The 19136-nt window shown below is 36.3% G+C and overlaps 1 protein-coding gene across 7 annotated transcripts in view; it reads left to right on the plus strand.

The window, feature by feature from the left end:
• Window positions 1–19136, plus strand: part of Arap2 (ArfGAP with RhoGAP domain, ankyrin repeat and PH domain 2) — a 235389-nt gene that overhangs the window by 204536 nt on the left and 11717 nt on the right. For all 7 annotated transcript variants that reach the window (XM_074042487.1, XM_074042484.1, XM_074042483.1 and 4 more), the window contains 4 exons: window positions 8666–8748; window positions 10573–10608; window positions 13789–13852; window positions 17148–17282. In XM_074042487.1, coding sequence (XP_073898588.1) covers window positions 8666–8748; window positions 10573–10608; window positions 13789–13852; window positions 17148–17282 — 318 coding nt within the window. The remainder of the gene's footprint in view (window positions 1–8665; window positions 8749–10572; window positions 10609–13788; window positions 13853–17147; window positions 17283–19136) is intronic.

A 19136-nucleotide genomic window follows, 5' to 3' on the forward strand; every position in this document is an offset into this window, starting at 1 on the left:
CACTGAACCTTTGTAGGCATTTTTTTGTGTGATCTTTTACAATAACTCTTCACAACAACATTTTGTGCATTTAATTTTCATAGTGCCCCAGTTTAGATGGTCAGTACTTATCTTTACAAACAAGATCACGAAAGCCAGGAGAAGTTTGTGCAATCACAAGAAAGAAGCAAACTAGTATGAAGTAAACCAGATTTACACCAGGGTCTCTCTGACCTCAAAACCTTTGCTCTTAGTTATGAGTGCTCTCTGGCTACCAGTTTAAAACACAAGATTTCCTTGAGAATTGTTGAGATATGGGGAATGTTGTGTTATAAATTACTTCCATGGTTATGATTATCTTTATCAGATCTTTTGCAGGGTATTCCAGAGTAAGTAATAATATATATGTGGTTTTAATATCAAGTCTTAAATTATAGTGATTCGAGTTTTGCCCCAGACAGGTTGCCTATACCCAAGCATCTTTTAAAAAATTTTTACACAGATAAATAAGTTAAGAGGGTTGTGGAAGGTCTGTAAAATCATTCAGAGAAAAATGTAAATTCTTTTTCAACTGAACTCTAATAAATTATTAATGATAATTTTCATTACTTTGAATGTTTAAAATAGTTCAATATGTGCCCATAAATGTTTGCAGTTTGTTGTCCATCATTGTTAAAACCAAAACATACAGAAAATCATGTTTCATTTGGTGGCAAAATCTGACACAAACCAATGTGAATACATCTAAACCTTTACTTATTTATTTACTTACAATGTATGAAATGTCATGCATTTCCACCCAGAAATATGAATATATTTCAATATGCAGTGCTGCGCCAGATAATGCTGGAGCTGTGATGAAGTTACATATATATGGTATACACATTGTATTATATTTTTAAATACAAAAAATTATCAGTTCTTTTTTTTTTCTGTCTCCTTTTTCTTTTCTTTTTTATTATTCATATGTGCATACAAGGCTTGGGTCATTTCTCCCCCTGCCCCCACCCCCTCCCTTACCACCCACTCCGCCCCCTCCCTCTTCCCCCAACCCCCTCAATACCCAGCAGAAACTATTTTGCCCTTATCTCTAATTTTGTTGAAGAGAGAGTATAAGCAATAATAGGAAGGAACAAGGGTTTTTGCTGGTTGAGATAAGGATAGCTATACAGGGCATTGACACACATTGATTTCCTGTGCTTGTGTGTTACTTTCTAGGTTAATTCTTTTTGATCTCACCTTTTCTCTAGTTCCTGGTCCCCTTTTCCTATTGGCCTCAGTTGCTTTAAGGTATCTGCTTTAGTTTCTCTGCGTTAAGGGCAACAAATGCTAACTAATTTTTTAGGTGTCTTACCTATCCTCACCCCACCCTTGTGTGCTCTTGCTTTTGTCATGTACTCAAAGTCCAATCCCCTTGTTGTGTTTGCCCTTGATCTAATGTCCACATATGAGGGAGAACATACGATTTTTGGTCTTTTGGGCCAGGCTAACCTCACTCAGAATGATGTTCTCCAATTCCATCCATTTACCAGCGAATGATAACATTTCGTTCTTCTTCATGGCTGCATAAAATTCCATTGTGTATAGATACCACATTTTCTTAATCCATTCATCAGTGGTGGGGCATCTTGGCTGTTTCCATAACTTGGCTATTGTGAAAAGTGCCGCAATAAACATGGGTGTGCAGGTGCCTCTGGAGTAACCTGTGTCACAGTCTTTTGAGTATATCCCCAAGAGTGGTATTGCTGGATCAAATGGTAGATCAATGTCTAGCTTTTTAAGTAACCTCCAAATTTTTTTTCACAGTGGTTGTACTAGTTTATATTCCCACCAACAGTGTAAGAGGGTTCCTTTTTCCCCGCATCCTCGCCAACACCTGTTGTTGGTGGTGTTGCTAATGATGGCTATTCTAACAGGGGTGAGGTGGAATCTTCGTGTGGTTTTAAGTTGCATTTCCTTTATTGCTAGAGATGGTGAGAATTTTTTCATGTGTTTTTTGGCCATTGGAATTGCTTCTTTTGAGAAAGTTCTGTTTAGTTCACTTGCCCATTTCTTTATTGGTTCATTAGTTTTGGGAGAATTTAGTTTTTTAAGTTCCCTATATATTCTGGTTATTGGTCCTTTGTCTGATTTGTAGCTGGCAAATATTTTCTCCCATTCTGTGGGTGTTCTCTTCAGTTTAGAGACCATTTCTTTTGATGAACGGAAGCTTTTTAGTTTTATGAGATCCCATTTATCTATGCTATCTCTTAGTTGCTGTGCTGCTGGGGTTTCGTTGAGAAAGTTCTTACCTATACCTACTAACTCCAGAGTAGTTCCAACTCTTTCCTGTATCAACTTAAGAGTTTGGGGTCTGATATTAAGATCCTTGATCCATTTTGAGTTAATCTTGGTATAGGGTGATATACATGGATCTAGTTTCAGTTTTTTGCAGACTGCTAACCAGTTTTCCCAGCAGTTTTTGTTGAAGAGGCTGCTATTTCTCCATCGTATATTTTTATCTCCTTTGTCAAAGACAAGTTGGTTATAGTTGTGTGGCTTCATATCTGGGTCCTCTATTCTGTTCCACTGGTCTTCATGTCTGTTTTTGTGCCAGTACCATGCTGTTTTTATTGTTATTGCTTTGTAATATAGTTTGAAGTCAGGTATTGTGATACCTCCTGCATTGTTCTTTTGACTGAGTATTGCCTTCGCTATTCGTGGCTTCCTGTGTTTCCATATAAATTTCACGGTAGATTTTTCGATCTCTTTAATGAATGTCATTGGAATTTTGATGGGAATTGCATTAAACATGTAGATTACTTTAGGGAGTATCGACATTTTTACTATGTTGATTCTACCAATCCATGAGCATGGGAGATCTCTCCACTTTCTATAGTCTTCCTCAATCTCTTTCTTCAGAAGTGTATAGTTTTCCTTGTAGAGGTCTTTCACATCTTTTGTTAGGTTTACACCTAGGTATTTGATTTTTTTTGAGGCTATTGTAAATGGAATTGTTTTCATACATTCTTTTTCAGTTTGCTCATTGTTAGTGTATAGAAATGCTAATGATTTTTCTATGTTGATTTTATATCCTGCTACCTTGCTATAGCTATTGATGATGTCTAGAAGCTTCTGAGTAGAGTTTTTTGGGTCTTTAAGGTATAGGATCATGTCATCTGCAAATAGGGATGTTTTGACAGTTTCTTTACCTATTTGTATTCCTTTTATTCCTTCTTCTTGCCTAATTTCTCTGGCTAAGAATTCCAGTACTATGTTGAATAGGAGTGGAGATAGTGGGCATCCTTGTCTGGTTCCTGATTCTAGAGGGAATAGTTTCAGTTTTTCTCCGTTAAGTATAATGCTGGCTGTAGGTTTGTCATATATAGCTTTTACAATGTTGAGGTACTTTCCTTCTATTCCTAGTTTTCTTAGAGCTTTTATCATGAAATGGTGTTGGATCTTATCAAAGGCTTTTTCTGCATCTATTGAGATGATCAAGTGGTTTTTGTCTTTGCTTCTGTTAATGTTCTTTATTACATGTATTGATTTTCCTATGTTGAACCACCCCTGCATCCCTGGGATGAAGCCTACTTGGTCGTGGTGAATAATCTTTTTGATGTGTTGCTGAATTCGATTTGCCATTATTTTGTTGAGGATTTTTGCATCAATGTTCATTAGGGTTATTGGCCTATAGTTCTCCTTTATGGAGGTGTCTTTGCCTGGTTTGGGATAAGTGTAATACTGGCTTCATAAAATGTGTTTGGCAGTTTTCCTTCCCTTTCTATTTGGTGGAACAGTTGAAGGAGGGTTGGTATCAGTTCTTCTTTAAAGGTCTGATAGAATTCAGCAGAGAATCCATCAGGTCCTGGACTTTTCTTTTTGGGGAGACTCTTCATTGCTGCTTCAATTTCATTTTGTGTTATAGACCTATTCAGGTGATTAATTTCCTCTTGGTTCAGTTTTGGATGGTCATATGTATCTAGAAATCTGTCCATTTCTTTAAGATTTTCTAATTTATTTGAATATAGGTTCTCAATAGTCTCTGATGATTTCCTGGACTTCCATGGTGTTTGTTGTTATTTCCCCTTTTGCATTCCTGATTCTACTAATTTTGGTTTTTCTCTCCTCATTTTAGTCAGGTTTGCTGGGGGGTCTATCGATCTTGTTTATTTTTTCAAAGAACCAACTTTTTGTTTCATTAATTCTTTGTATGGTTTTTTTGGTTTCTATTTCGTTGATTTCAGCTCTAATTTTTATTATTTCTCTCCTTCTATTTGTTTTGGGATTTGCTTGTTCTTGTTTTTCTAGGAGTTTGAGATGTATCATTAGGTCATTGATTTGGGATCTTTCAGTCTTATTAATATATGCACTCATGGCTATAAACTTTTCTCTCAGAACTGCCTTAGCTGTGTCCCATAGGTTCCGGTAGGTTGTGTTTTCATTTTCACTGACTTCCAGGAACTTTTTAATTTCCTCTTTTATTGCATCGATGATCCATTCTTCATTAAGTAATGAGTTATTTAGTTTCTAGCTGTTTGCATGTTTTTTGTCTTTACTTTTGTTGTTGAGTTCTACTTTTACTGCATTGTTATCAGATAGTATGCATGGTATAATTTCTGTTTTCTTATATTTGCTGAGACTTGCTTTCTGTGCTAGGATATGATCTGTTTTGGAGAAGGTTCTATGGGCTGCTGAAAAGAATGTATATTGTGTAGAAGTTGGATGAAATGTTCTGTAGACATCAGCTAGGTCCATTTGATCTATTGCATATTTTAGATCTTGGATTTCTTTATTGATTTTTTGTTTGGATGACCTATCTATTGATGATAATGGGGTGTTAAAGTGTCCCACAACCACTGTGTTGGTGTTTATATATGCTTTTAGGTCTTTCAGGGTATGTTTGATGAAATTGAGTGCATTGACATTGGGTGCATAGAGGTTGATAATTATTATTTCCTTTTGCTCTATTTCCCCTTTTATTAGTATGGAATGTCCTTCTTTATCTCGTTTGATCAATGTAGGTTTTAAGTCTACTTTGTCAGAGATAAGTATTGCTACTCCTGCCTGTTTTCGGGGGCCATTGGCTTGGTAAATCTTCCTCCAGCCTTTCATCCTTAGCCTATGCTTATTTCTGTCGGTGAGATGAGTCTCCTGTAAGCAACAAATTGTTGGATCTTCCTTTTTAATCCAGTTCGTCAAGCGGTGCCTTTTTTTTTTTTAGTTTATGTTTTTTTTTTTCATTTTTCTTTTATTATTCATATGTGCATACAAGGCTTGGTTCATTTCTACCCCCTGCCCCCACACCCTCCCTTACCACCCACTCCCCCCTCCCTCTCCCCCCCCTCAATACCCAGCAGAAACTATTTTGCCCTTATTTCTAATTTTGATGTAGAGAGAGTATAATTGGTGTGTAATGGTATCTCATGTTTCTTTTTTTAACTTTTGATTTTGAAATAATTTTAGATTCAAGAAGTCTCAAAAATAATAGTATTTTCATATATCCCTCACCCAGCTTTCCCATCTGACATCACTATTATCAAAAGCAGGAACTTGGCATCAGCAATAAAAGGAAGGAACAAGGGTTTTTGCTGGTTGAGATAAGGATAGTTGTACAGGGCATTGACTCACATTGATTTCCTGTGCGTGGGTGTTACCTTCTAGGTTAATTCTTTTTGATCTAACCTTTCTCTAGTACCTGTTCCCCTTTTCCTATTGGCCTCAGTTGCTTTAAGGTATCTGCTTTAGTTTCTCTGCATTAAGGGCAACAAATGCTAGCTAGTTTTTTAGGTGTCTTACCTATCCTCACCCCTTCCTTGTGTGCTCTCGCTTTTATCATGTGCTCATAGTCCAATCCCCTTGTTGTGTTTGCCCTTGATCTAATGTCCACATATGAGGGAGAACATACGATTTTTGGTCTTTTGGGCCAGGCTAACCTCACTCAGAATGATGTTCTCCAATTCCATCCATTTACCAGCGAATGATAACATTTCGTTCTTCTTCATGGCTGCATAAAATTCCATTGTGTATAGATACCACATTTTCTTAATCCATTCGGCAGTGCTGGGGCATCTTGGCTGTTTCCATAACTTGGCTATTGTGAATAGTGCCACAATAAACATGGATGTGCAGGTGCCTCTGGAGTAACAGTCTTTTGGGTATATCCCCAAGAGTGGTATTGCTGGATCAAATGGTAGATTGATGTCCAGCTTTTCAAGTAGCCTCTAAATTTTTTTCCAGAGTGGTTGTACTAGTCTACATTCCCACCAACAGTGTAAGAGGGTTCCTTTTTCCCCCGCATCCTCACCGACACCTGTTATTGGTGGTGTTGCTGATGATGGCTATTCTAACAGGGGTGAGGTGGAATCTTAGCGTGGTTTTAATTTGCATTTCCTTTATTGCTAGAGATGTTGAGCATTTTTTCATGTGTTTTGAAGGGTGAATTAAGTCCATTAACATTAAGCATTAGTACTGATAGGTATGTGGTGATTCCTGTCATTTAGTTGTCTTAGTTGTTTGAAGGTTTGATTGTGTGTACCTAACTTGATGTTACTCTCTACTGTCTTACTTTTTCTTTTCCGGTGGTTTGGTGCTGCCTGTCTTTTCATGGTTAAGTTGGGTTTCACTTTCTGTGTGCAGAATCCCTTGAAGAATCCTTTGTAGTGGTGGCTTTGTGGTCACATATTGTTTTAGTTTCTGCTTATCATGGAAGACTTTTATTGCTCCATCTATTTTGAATGATAGTTTTGCTGGGTAGAGTATCCTGGGGCTGAAGTTATTTTCATTCAGTGCCCAGAAGATGTCACCCCACGCTCTTCTTGCTTTTAATGTTTCTGTTGAGAAGTCTGCTGTGATTTTGATGGGTTTACCTTTGTATGTTACTTGTTTTTTTCTCTCTTACAGCCTTCAATATTCTTTCCTTAGTTTCTGAACTTGTTGTTTTAATGATGATATGTCGTGGGGTAGTTCTATTTTGATCTGGTCTGTTTGGTGTCCTGGAGGCCTCTTGCATCTGTATGGGAATATCTTTCTCTAGATTTGGGAAATTTTCCATTATTATTTTGTTGAGTATATTACACATTCCCTTCGCTTGCACCTCTTCTCCTTCTTCGATGCCCATGATTCTTAAGTTTGGTCTTTTGATGGAGTCTGTGAGTTCTTGCATTTTCTTTTCACAGGTCTTGAGTTGTTTAATTAATAGTTCTTCGGTTTTTCCTTTAATTTCCATTTCATCTTCCAGTTCTGATATTCTGTCTTCTGTTTGTTCTATTCTGCTCGATTGGCCTTCCGTTTTGTTTTGCAGTTCTGTTTCGTTCTTTTTTCTGAGGTTTTCCATATCCTGGCTGTTTTCCTCTTTAATGTTGTCTATTTTTGTCCTGAGTTCATTTATCCATTTATTCATTGTGTTCTCTCTTTCACTTTGGTGTTTATACAGTGCTTCTATGGTTTCCTTTATTTCTTCTTTTGCTTTTTCAAATTCTCTATTGTTGTTGTCTTGGAATTTCTTGAGTGTCTCCTGTACATTTTGGTTGACCCTATGCAGTATCATCTCTATAAAATTCTCATTGAGTACCTGTAGTATGTCTTCTTTTAAATTATTCTTGTGGGCTTCATTGGGTCCTTTAGCATAGTTTATCTTCATTTTGTTGGAGTCTGGATCTGAGTACCTGTTTTCTTCATTCCCCCGTGCTTCCTGTACTAATTTGCTGTGGGGAAGCTGGTTTCCCTGTTTTTTTCTGTCTTCCCATCATTGTCTTTGGTGTTGTTACTGTCCCTGTACTGTGTGCAATTAAGTATTTTCTCACAAGCTTTCCTGCTCCTGGTTGCTGGGTGCGCCCCTGCTCCCACCAGAGCCTCTCCTGGCCACCGGGCTTGTTTATTTACAGTCCTGGGAAGGATTCCCTTCCCCCAATCTTCGGCGCTCAGGGCGCCCCACCCTCTTTCCGGCGTGTCTTTATTGCTCTTATTGCTTATTACTCAGTTTCTCTTTTTTCCCTGGATGGGGGTTGGTCTGTCCAGGGGGCTATGCTGCTCAGGCCCTGGCTTGTCTGTGGGAGTACCGCGGTACCATGAAGTTCACCTGGTCCGCGTCTTCCCAAGCCTTCTGGGTGCCGGCGACTGGTGGCCCCGGGGCCCTCCTGGTTTCTCCATTTAACATGAAGTGGAGATTTTCTGCGCCAGCTGGAGGTGTGGAGGGGTCAAAGTTATGTCTCTTCTCAGTGATTATGCCTGCAAAGTGTGTCTCCAACGTCTCTCCAAGATTGCACTATAGGAGGCTCGCTTTCTGCTTCCTCCCTCTAGCCGCCATCTTGGAATCCCCAAAATTATCAGTTCTGATGCACATCTGTCCCGAAGTGGTTTTTTTTATAAAGAGTGACAGAGCTATGTATGTGTGGTTGTAGGATAGATAGATAGATAGACAGATAGATAGATGGATAGATTCTATCTATCTATATATAAACATATTTGTAAACATATATTTGTAAACATATATGCATAGACATATGGATATATCCAAAATTATGTATTTAAATTTATTTCTTTCATTACACTGTAATCCAAACAGTTGTCACTTGCTAAAACTCAGTATTGCATTGATGAAGCATGGGAAAAAGTAAATAATTCTAAATGTAGTTGGTAGTATTTAATGAACATGCAGGGACACTTATACAATCTTTTTAATTACAGATTATTTTTTCCCTTACAGAGCAGTAAACATGACAAAATGTTTTCTCTCAATTCAATGAAGTTTTATCTTGGTGTGAAAAAGAAAATGAAGCCTCCAACAAGGTAAAGTGTGAAAGGGAAGTATTGAGAAGAAAAAATTGGAGAAATAAGTGTTTTGAAGGATTTAGGGATTAGTGGCATCACCCTTGCCTTTTATAAAGTCAGTTGTGGGCTCATTCCTTAAATTGCTTTATTTTTGTTCCCTGAAGTTTGATTTAGTTCTTTTTCTCTTTTCATTTTTATTATAATAGTTTTATTCTGTATTGAGTTAATGTACATTAGTAATACCAGGGGGTTTCATTGTGATAATTCCATGTATGTGTACAGTGTATACTGAACAAGTTCACTCTGTCCATTATATTCAATTTCCCCACTCATTTCCCCTTTTTTATACAGTGTTTCTTAAATTGCTTCATTGGTGGCAGGGTCCTGTGGTAGATTGAGGAACTGAGTGAGTGTATAAAGAGGCTGATGTTCCCACTGAGACCAAGTACACTCTCCTTGGTGATCATTGTCACCCCACTTCCCATAAAGCAGGGAATCCTCAGATGGCCCTGTCAGCTAGATGGGCATGGGCTTTTCTGAGTCCAGTTTCCTAACTGGGTACACCACTGCCTGGGTGAGGAGGGTAAAAGGCATGCTCTAAGCAAGTCTACACATAAGAAAGCAAATGCTGCCCTCCAGCTCCTGACGCTTGGCTTTTACACTGTTTTGGTCCTAGCTCTGTGCTTTCCCTTTTCATTGTGCCAGATTTGGTACTAAACCCATAACAGATAGCTAGTAGAGGTGGATTCCTTTTACATGTGCACCTCCTCATCACTTGATTCACCCATCACTCAGTTTACACCATGATTTCTTATCACCATTCACTTTGGTTAGCTCATTAATGAGCACACTAATGCATTTTGTAATATCATGAAACATCTTTTTAATGAACTGTATGTGCTTACTTCTCAGCTTCCATTATTGAGAATTTCCACTTTTTTTGCCTCCATACTTAATTTCTAAATTCAGCACATATGTTTGTTGCAACTGGCACATTCTTTAATTCCCCCTTGTATTATTAGTTATACATGCTCACACACACACAGACACAATTTTAGCCACTTTTGTAGACATTTTTACTTAGTGTGTTAGTCAGCTTTGTGCACAGATAACAAAATACCTGACACAGGCTGCACAAAACTAATGACTACACAAGGACAAATGTCTACAGAAATGGCTGAAATAACATAAGAGCTCACAGATTCAGAGGTCCGAGTGCATGGTGTTCTTGAAAGGCTCAGTTCTAGTGAGTGTACTCTCAGCTGCCTCACATGATAGCAGATGGCAGTGGTGAGAACCTGTGGGAACGTATGCAGGTGCCAGTGATCATATCTACAAACAGGATGCCAGACACAGCTAGGTGAAATGAGGCTCAGATTTTTATAACAGTTCTCTCAAGAGAACTAACTAGGAGTTGTATGAGAACTATTTAATCTTTTTCAAGTCCACACCCCCACCCCCAAACCTAAGAATCTCCTACTAACCCCATCTTCTCCCAGTCTCACCATGTTTAAGACCAAGCTCTGAACACAAGGGCACTTGGGGAGCAAACCACATTCAAACCATAGCACCATTCAAGAGTATGTTCTCAGAGATTTCCCCTTTGCCTCATAACCTTGCCTTCTGTCCCCCTCTGCCTTTTTAAGTTTATGACCAAATCATTTAACATTTAGCATTTGCCTCTAGTAAAACATACCTGTTGAATTAAAATTTTTGGAAACCTGTTCCATTATGCATTCCCACCATTAAATTCTATCTTGTTAACATATAAAACTTTTCATCCTTTTAAAGATGATCATTTGTAATGGATTCTTTTTGTGTTTTTCTTCCTATGTGATGAAGTTGGGGATTGACTGCATATTCTGAAAAACATCACTGGTAAGTTAACAGCTGGCAACTTTCAGATTTGATATATTGGTGACAACTTTGGTTAAAAAAATTACTTCATTATTTAGCAGACAGAACTATAGACTGGAAGTGTTTCACCTACAAGAACATAAGGCTTTTCTAAATACTTGCAGTCTAAGAGGAGGAAAATAGATTTGTGTCAGGGTTCAGTTCTATTTCAGTCCAATGTATTTCTTTCACAATATCTCTTCAAAGAACCTATATCTGATTTTTTCCATAGATATTATATGATTATTGAATTCAGGTTTTAGGAGATAAGTAGGAAAAATGCAGTTTGTAAAAAGAATAAGAACTAGCTAAAGTAGAGTTTAAAAAATAAAAACACACATTCTTGTCTCAAGCCTATTCTTTCTAAACATATACTTTTCCCATTGATGTTGTGGGCATCCTGCCGGTCTCACAGAGGTTCTGCTAAATGTCTCCTCTCTGGACCTACCTTTGTGTAATCAATCACTAAGCCACATCAGCTCTGCCTCTTGTTATCGCCTCATCCACCATACCCTGGTGCCCTCAGGACCAAGTCTTCTTTAATCTGCTTGGGTTATTCCGAGTCTTGCATTCTCTTCAAGCTTCTGACTTTCCTCTTATTACATTTGCTACCTGGCTGTCAGATTTTTTTCCAATGTATCATGCTTCTCTCTTGCTTTAAAACTTTTCTCTTTTTATGTATTAAACTTTTTTCATTTTTTAAATTTATATATATATTACTACTGTTGTACTGGTTGGGGGTACATTGTGACACTTACAAAATTTCTTACAATATGCCATACTTGAATTCTTCTGCTCCACCATTTTCCTTTATCCCCTCCATTCCTGGAATATTTTCAACAGGTATCATTTTTTCATTTATGTACATGTGTACACAGTATTTGTACTGTATTCATCCTTCCACACCCTTCCCTCACCTCCACCCCCCTCCCACTGGTACCAACCCCTCAGGTAGGACCTGTTCCACCCTTGTGTTCTCCAATTTTGTAAAAAAAAAAAAAATAACAATACTTGTTTGTTTAAGGTAGCTATACAGGGAGTTTCCTTGTGACATTTCCATATATATGTATAGAATATATATATATAATAACCCAAATTGATTCATCTCCTCTATTTTTCTTCTTTCTACCTTAGTCCCCTTCTTATGGTGGTTTTTACAGGTTTAAAAATTCTATATTCATTCTTGTATAGAGAGTATATCAACCATATTCACTTTTTAAAAAATTAGGATTTTTTTTCTGCTTTTATTTTACCATTTTTACATGTACTTACATGTGTATACATTGTTTGTGCCACTTCCTCCCACCCACCCACTCCCTACAATTCCTTCCTTCCAGGAAGAATCTATTCTGCCCTCTTCTCGATTTTGTTGAAGAGAAAACTTAAGAAATAATAAGAAAGACATAGCATTTTTGCTAGTTTGGGATAAAGACAGCTATACAGAGAGATTCCTAGTGTTGCTTCCATGCACATGTGTATTACAACCAGAATTGATTCATCTCTACCAGACCTCTTCACTACTTCCTGGTCCCCTTCCCATAGTGGCCCCTGCCAGGAGCACTTTATTTGCTCCTCTACAGTGAGCACATCAACCACATCCAAGTTTTAGGTTTCCTTCCTTTTTCCTATGCCTCCCATGCACTTTCTCTTGTTAGTGTGTGACCCATGTCCAATAATATTACTGCATTTGTTTTAGATCTATAATCTTCATATGAGGGAGAACATGTGATCTTTGGCCTTCTGAGTCTGACAACTTCGCTTAAGATAAATGTTCTCCATTTCCATCCATTTACTTGCAAATGATAAAATTTCATATTTGCTCTCCATCTTTCTTTTGTGTGTGACCTCCCCTTCACGTGACCTGTTTTTTTTTTAATTATATTATTGTATTTGCATTGTGAATCCTGTCACAGGACAGCCTACAGGATTGTTGTCATGACATGCAAGGCCCTTTAAATGTGATTTTATCAGTTATTTACATTTCCCACAACTTTCTCATTTGTGTTTAAAGATAGAACAGGCATCTGTCATTTGCTGTACATTCATCCCTGATTCCTATCTGCCTGTGTATTGCACATGGTCCCTTCACCAGTCAGTCTACCACTATGTGTCTGTGTGTGTGTTGGGTGGGGGGGTTACTCCCTTCCATCTCCTTCTAATGAATCTGCAGGCTCAACTGTCATTCTTCTTTCAAACCATAGTTCAAATGCCCCCAAAGTGTCATTAGTTAGCTCTTACTTCTAATCACTATTTCATCTTTGCATTTACAGTGTTTTATATGCATGGATGAGGACATGAGAAAATTGTATTTTTTTGGACATAGTGATTAGAAAAGACATTGACTTTGTGAGATTCTAATGAAGAAAGCAAATAACTTTTAAAAATCTCATTTTTATTGTTTTTTCAAGTAAATTATTTAATTCAGAATTAGGAGGAATATAATTGGTTTCAAATGTCCATTATGTCACTCTAAAGCAGTTATAAAGTTTCCTTCTTATAGAGAATAGCTACATGTAACCTCCCTCTCCTCTTAGCTGCTATTTCTGTGTTTGTGCTCAACTTGCCTTTTTCTTTTTTTTGCTGTTACACTTTATTTGTTTACATGCCCAGCTTCCCTAATAGACTTCGTAAACCTTGAGGGCAAGAGCTCATTTTATTTAGGATTTCAACAAAAGGTTACCGAATCAGTGTTATGAGATATATAGTGGTTTTTCATGTAGTTTACTTTTCATGTGTCTGTGGGTATTCATGATTATAACAGTAATGAAAGAGACTGTGTCTAGGCCTTTAAAAAATTGTCATTACAAGAATGTGCATATATATTAGACTTGGTTTCTGCGGGAAAAGATGTTTTACTGTCATGTACCTCAAAAAGCAAAATGACATTGACCTTTCTTTCTGCTTTTCTAAAATACTGCTGTTCATTTTGTAGCAGTTACTAAAGCCTTTTGCTCTACTTTGCATAAACCATCATAGTTACACTATTTTGATGATGTTTACTTAGCTGAAGATTGAAACCACTTGTAAAATAGTCTACTTTTGATGCATTAAGCCACAAATCAGAAGAAATTCAGAGAGATTTCTGATTATTAAATCAGCAGACACAGCAGAGAAGGATCACTTGTCTTTTTGGCTATTCATTGTATAAACCTTGTTTTGTAGGCACCTATGTTGTGATAGTTCACAATCCCAGATGGAGTGGATGGCCAGTATCTTTACTGCCCAGGTATGATTCAGGTTTCAACTATCCAATAAAGTGTAACAACTTTGTTTATAGGAAATATTACAGTGGTGATGGTTTTCATAGTATTTTAATAAAGAATTTTAGGTATATTCAGTTGACATACACTTTCATTCTCACATTCATTTTTTAAATATATGAAATTCCAAATTGGTCTGTTATCCTTTGAAAGAGAGTTTATTCTCTCCTTTCAGGTTATTTTTTTCTGTTTTTGACACTCCAATAGCTCCTTGGCATAGGTGAGGTATGTTGCTTTAATATGGCAGTATAGGAAAGAGAAATTTAGCTAAGCTGTCATCACTCCTACCAGAGCCCCACATAGACCTTCACTTAGGAAAGTATCCTATTTCCCTTATTCTCTGACTCCACATCCTGCCTTTCAACAAATAAGGATAGGAGAATGCATTTCTTTCATACCTATTTAGGCTGGATACTTCCTAAGAGTCGGCTCATGTATTCCTTGCAGCAAACCATGCATTATATCATTTGGCTTTAAGGTTGCATAGTTTGCTCAGGACTGTTTTTAATTGGTGGTTTAAACTCAGGGTTTTCTGAGGCCAAAGCTTATACTCAGCTTCCATTTATTCTTCTCTCTAGATAAGTACTCACTCTTCTGGAGAAGGGTTAAATAGTCCCATTACTTGGATTGGGTTTTTTCCCAACCTTGTCTGGGTGAATTCCCTGTGATGCGTCTCACAGGGTATTGAGATTCTATTGGTAACTATTAATTTGCTACTCTTCATTACTAAGGAGGTATTTTCCTGTTTTTCTTACAAGGAAGAAGTTAACTCACCTCAAAATCTAGTCCTGAAATGTTTTGAAGACCATTTTCTCTGTTCATTTAACTTATTGACCTTTCCAGTGCTTATGATTCTTCTTAGCCTTCATTTACTTTGGCTACTTGGGAATACATTTGCAGAAAAAGAATAATTGTTAACTTTTTAGAAACTTCTTTTCAAAAATTCAGACTTTCAAACTCTTCTAACAAAAAAAATTACATAAAAACCCTTTTAATAAAATAAACAAACCAAAAAAACTTCTAGGTTTGAAGTATTTCAGTAAAGTTAGTACCGTACAGCCAAAGGCTACTACAGTGTCTGCTTATGGAACAGTTAAACTCCATTTTTATTTTTATAATTGAAGTTAGTAGACTCTGTATTTGAAACTCAAAGAATGAATAGCCAGAAAGCAGAGAATGCACTCATGACCACCTTATTTATGCTACCTCCCATAGCCTTTCTTGTCCTGGTCCCAATATACTTGGCCCAATCATCTCTTCTACTCATTCCACTTCTGGGAGTCATTAGCACTCCATTAAGATAAACACAGAGGCCCTTTTAGATTTAAGGATTTATGGCTCATCTCCATAGGGAAACAGGAAAGTAGCAATTGTTAATATGTATGATAATGTATACACACTAATCAACAGTAAATGATTCTACACCAAGTTCTTTCTGGTAACCAGGAAAGTTTTGTGATACCCATCTCCATCCTCACCCAATTCAAAAGTTCTCTAAATTTCAGCTTTAATATCATATTCTCAGAGAAACTTTTCTTGATCTTCAAGCTACTTAGACCCTTAGCATCCCATATTTCTCCATGTTAGTACCAATTAAAAATGTATCTACTATTAATTATTTCATGTCTGCCTCTTCCACTATCATGTAAATTTGGTGAGAAGGACTTCTCATTCAACTCCTATCCACCCCATGGAGCCCTTTGCCTTCTACAAAGTATATACTCAGTATTTCTTTTTATTATTTTTTTGAATAGATAACTATCAATGTTAAATCAGAACATAACACTTAGACCTAGAGATTTCTGCTTTCCCTGAATATCATGAAGTGTAGTATCAACAATTTGAAAGTATGAGCATAGTTCGCAAAATTGCCCAGTACATCTCAGCTAGCTTTCTCTCAGCTCTACACAGTGAGAACATCCCAATTATATAACTTCAAAGTAAATATTTTTTACCATGTTTGGGACCATGATGTTATGATGCTTATAACTTTCTGATTGAATTATAATCTACCATATCAGATTTACTCAATCAAGGTAAATATTTTACTAGAATTCAAGGTTATACATTAAGTACATAATCTAATAATAGGATTTACACTCTACAAACAACGAGGATTAAGTAAAATAATATGTGCGTATTGATAAGCACAATTACTGGCTGTGTATAATATCATGGGTACACAGTAAATACTTGTAGAAATGTATTCTTTGTTATAAAACAATACATTAAAATACTGCAACATAAAAATTCATATCTTAAAACTTGAGGAAAATAAAGAGTAGACTTTTGTCCTACTCCATGAAGTAGCCTAATCCATTTCTGCCTCTTAATCTCCTTATCTTACAGCTAACTTAATTTTGTTTCATTTACTGTAAATACTCTTTTGACACCTTGAGACTTGTAAATGTTATTTTAGCAAAACATCTGTAAACTTCATTTTATACTTGGTGTTCTATATGTTTTTCACAGATTGTTACCTAAAAATCAATTTGCTTTTCCCAACTTCTAAAAAGTTAATCTACCCTAAGGAGTAGAAAAATTCATTTAAGATTTTTCTTTTATATGCATATCTCAAGGATTAATCATTCAAGAGCTTCTATTTTCACCTGTGGACATTTATCGCACATTACAAAATTAACTTTTCTCCAGTCATAGCTATAATTGTTTAGTGAACTAGAATGTATAGCCAATAATTTGAAAACAAATATCCCCCACTTTCTGTTGTACAATGATTTTCAGTATAAATGTGTGTGTAAAAAGTAATGTTTCTTTGGAATTTAATTAGAAGAAAAAGTAACATTTTTCAAAAGATTGTGAAATATGACTAATGCAGATATCCATGCCTTAGGTAGATTTGGGATATATAAGATCAAATTATTTTTATATCACAGTCACCTTCTGTGTAGAGAGAAAATAGGTGTATAGCTCCTTTGATTACAGGGCCAAGATATATGTAAGAGAAAAATACAAAAAGATTTGCCAATTTCCTCCAGGATCTTTCCCCATTTGGTTTGATAAGCAGTGCAGAAGGCATGTATTTGAAACTTAGAAATTGAACTGAGACCTCAAAGCTCAGTTCACTTAAGAGTTTTCAGTCCTAGAGCCATGTCACTGCCAGTCGATACCATAGTTACAAATGGTACGCTCATGGAAAGCAGGTCTCTTGATGTGGATATATGGAAAAGGAACCAAGTGACTTAGCATAGTGTACCACATAGTAAAACCACACACTAACAGCACAAAATTGTGTTTCCACAGCATGAAAATGATATATGTCCACCAGCTGGAAAGGAACGAAAGCGTTCAATAACCAAAAATCCCAAAATTGGAGGTTTACCTCTAATTCCCATCCAGCCTGTGAGAAATGCAACTGAAGCCCGGAGAAATATTGAGGTACATTAGGATTTTGTCTGTGTCATATTAACTTACAGCCTTTGTTATCCTATGTCTTGATGTGTCTGAGTGAATGAATTACTTGATTGGCTTCAAAAGCACAGTAATAGTCACTTTGCAAAGCATAATGGTAATCATATACATCAAGAAAACTTTATGCATCACCCCATACTATTTATTTTAATATCTTTTACCACCCAATTACATATACAGTTACATACCCACTTATTTTCTTTTCTCTAATGTAGCCAAGCAAACTTAAATATTTGTGTAGACATTGTGCTGGTAAAATCACAGTCTTAAAGTTTGCTTATAGCACCCTTAGACTGAATCCATGGCAGAGAGTGTCTGGAACCTTGGTCACTAGATTTTCTAGTGGCACAGATTCTAGTAGTGTGGGAACCAGTGGGGTGTCTTGCTTAATTTAAGGAACTTCCAAATGACCTCTGAGCATCAATAAAAAGATTTGGCATTTTCATGGAAGTTACTATTTGTGTTCTTTGTCACTTTGAGGAGTAGGAGAACATAAATAGTGTCTATTTTGGCATGAAGTCTGATGTCTCAGTAAAGAACATTAGCTATTCTTTTTTAATCTCTATATTCCTTAGCTACGTAGGGACCAAGGCATGTTTCAGTACTTTACCCAAGGCCTTCAAAACAAAAAGGAAAGCATTTTAAAGGTGTTATATCCTCTTTGAACTGAAGTTTGGAACTAAGTTATTTTCAGCCTCTTGGCTTTCAAAATACAGATAGAAAGACTGAAGGATGTAATCTAATGATCTGGTTATTTTAAATGTTTTTCTATACACAGAAATATACTTGAACTTCAAAGTTTATCCCACTGCAATACTCCTTCTCTAAAGCATAATGGCTTCAAAAATAATAGTCTTTGTTGACGTATTTGTTCTTTGTTGTACTGATGTAATCAAAGGAAAGAATAAATCTCTTAAGAAATATGACCTTGCCCCCTACAGGTTTTTTGTTGTTGTTATAGTTTAGTTTAGTTTTGTAATAAGCTACTCTACAGAGTTATGGGTTCCTTAACTCTTTGGAATTTTTAAATTCTAAGATCACATTCCATAGGAACCCAGACCAGGGAAGTACAGGTTGCAGCAAAGAATCTTATGTATGAAGTGCATTGTCCTACATTGTCTTAGGAGAAGTTGAGGAGAAAAGCAAAAAGTGAACTTTTAGAACCAAAATATACTGGCCAGTGTAGATGATGATTAAAAATGCAGTAAGTACCTAATCCCAAATCCACAGTTCTAGATAATTTTAGCATGAACTGAAACTATGAAGAAATTGTTAAGTGTTTTTAAGTAATATTAATTGCTGGAGAATTTATCAAAAAATTAAAATAAAGCGTGCTTTTATTTAAATGTAATAAATGTGATTTAATAATTTTGGTAAAGAGATTTTTATAAAGTGCTCCAAAGTTAAAGAAAAAATATAAAAACTTACCTGAAAAGACATTAAACCAAAATTAGTAAAAAGTGAAAAGTTTTCATTTTAAACATTAAAATGTTTACTGTACAATTAAGTTACATTCATGTAAATGTATAAGAAAATCCCCTTCATAAAATGAGGAAACATCTTCGGTCCTTTGTTCCAAATGTGGAAAATGACTTAAAATTACTAAGCAGAATGCATTCATCAGAAAAACAATTATCAAGAGATGTATCAGGAAGAACTATTTTTCAAACTAATGGTTAACAAATAGGTAAATTTGTCGACTTTCATGAAATTCTTTTAGAAATTGTATGAGAGTTTCTCAGCTAAGCAGGGAAGGCTTCCTGGAGAAAAGGACTTCTAAAATTAAGTGTATAAATTAGTATTGAGCCAGCTGAATAAGCC

The sequence above is a fragment of the Castor canadensis genome, chromosome 9 (genome assembly GCF_047511655.1).
Source record: "Castor canadensis chromosome 9, mCasCan1.hap1v2, whole genome shotgun sequence".
NCBI lineage: Eukaryota > Metazoa > Chordata > Mammalia > Rodentia > Castoridae > Castor > Castor canadensis.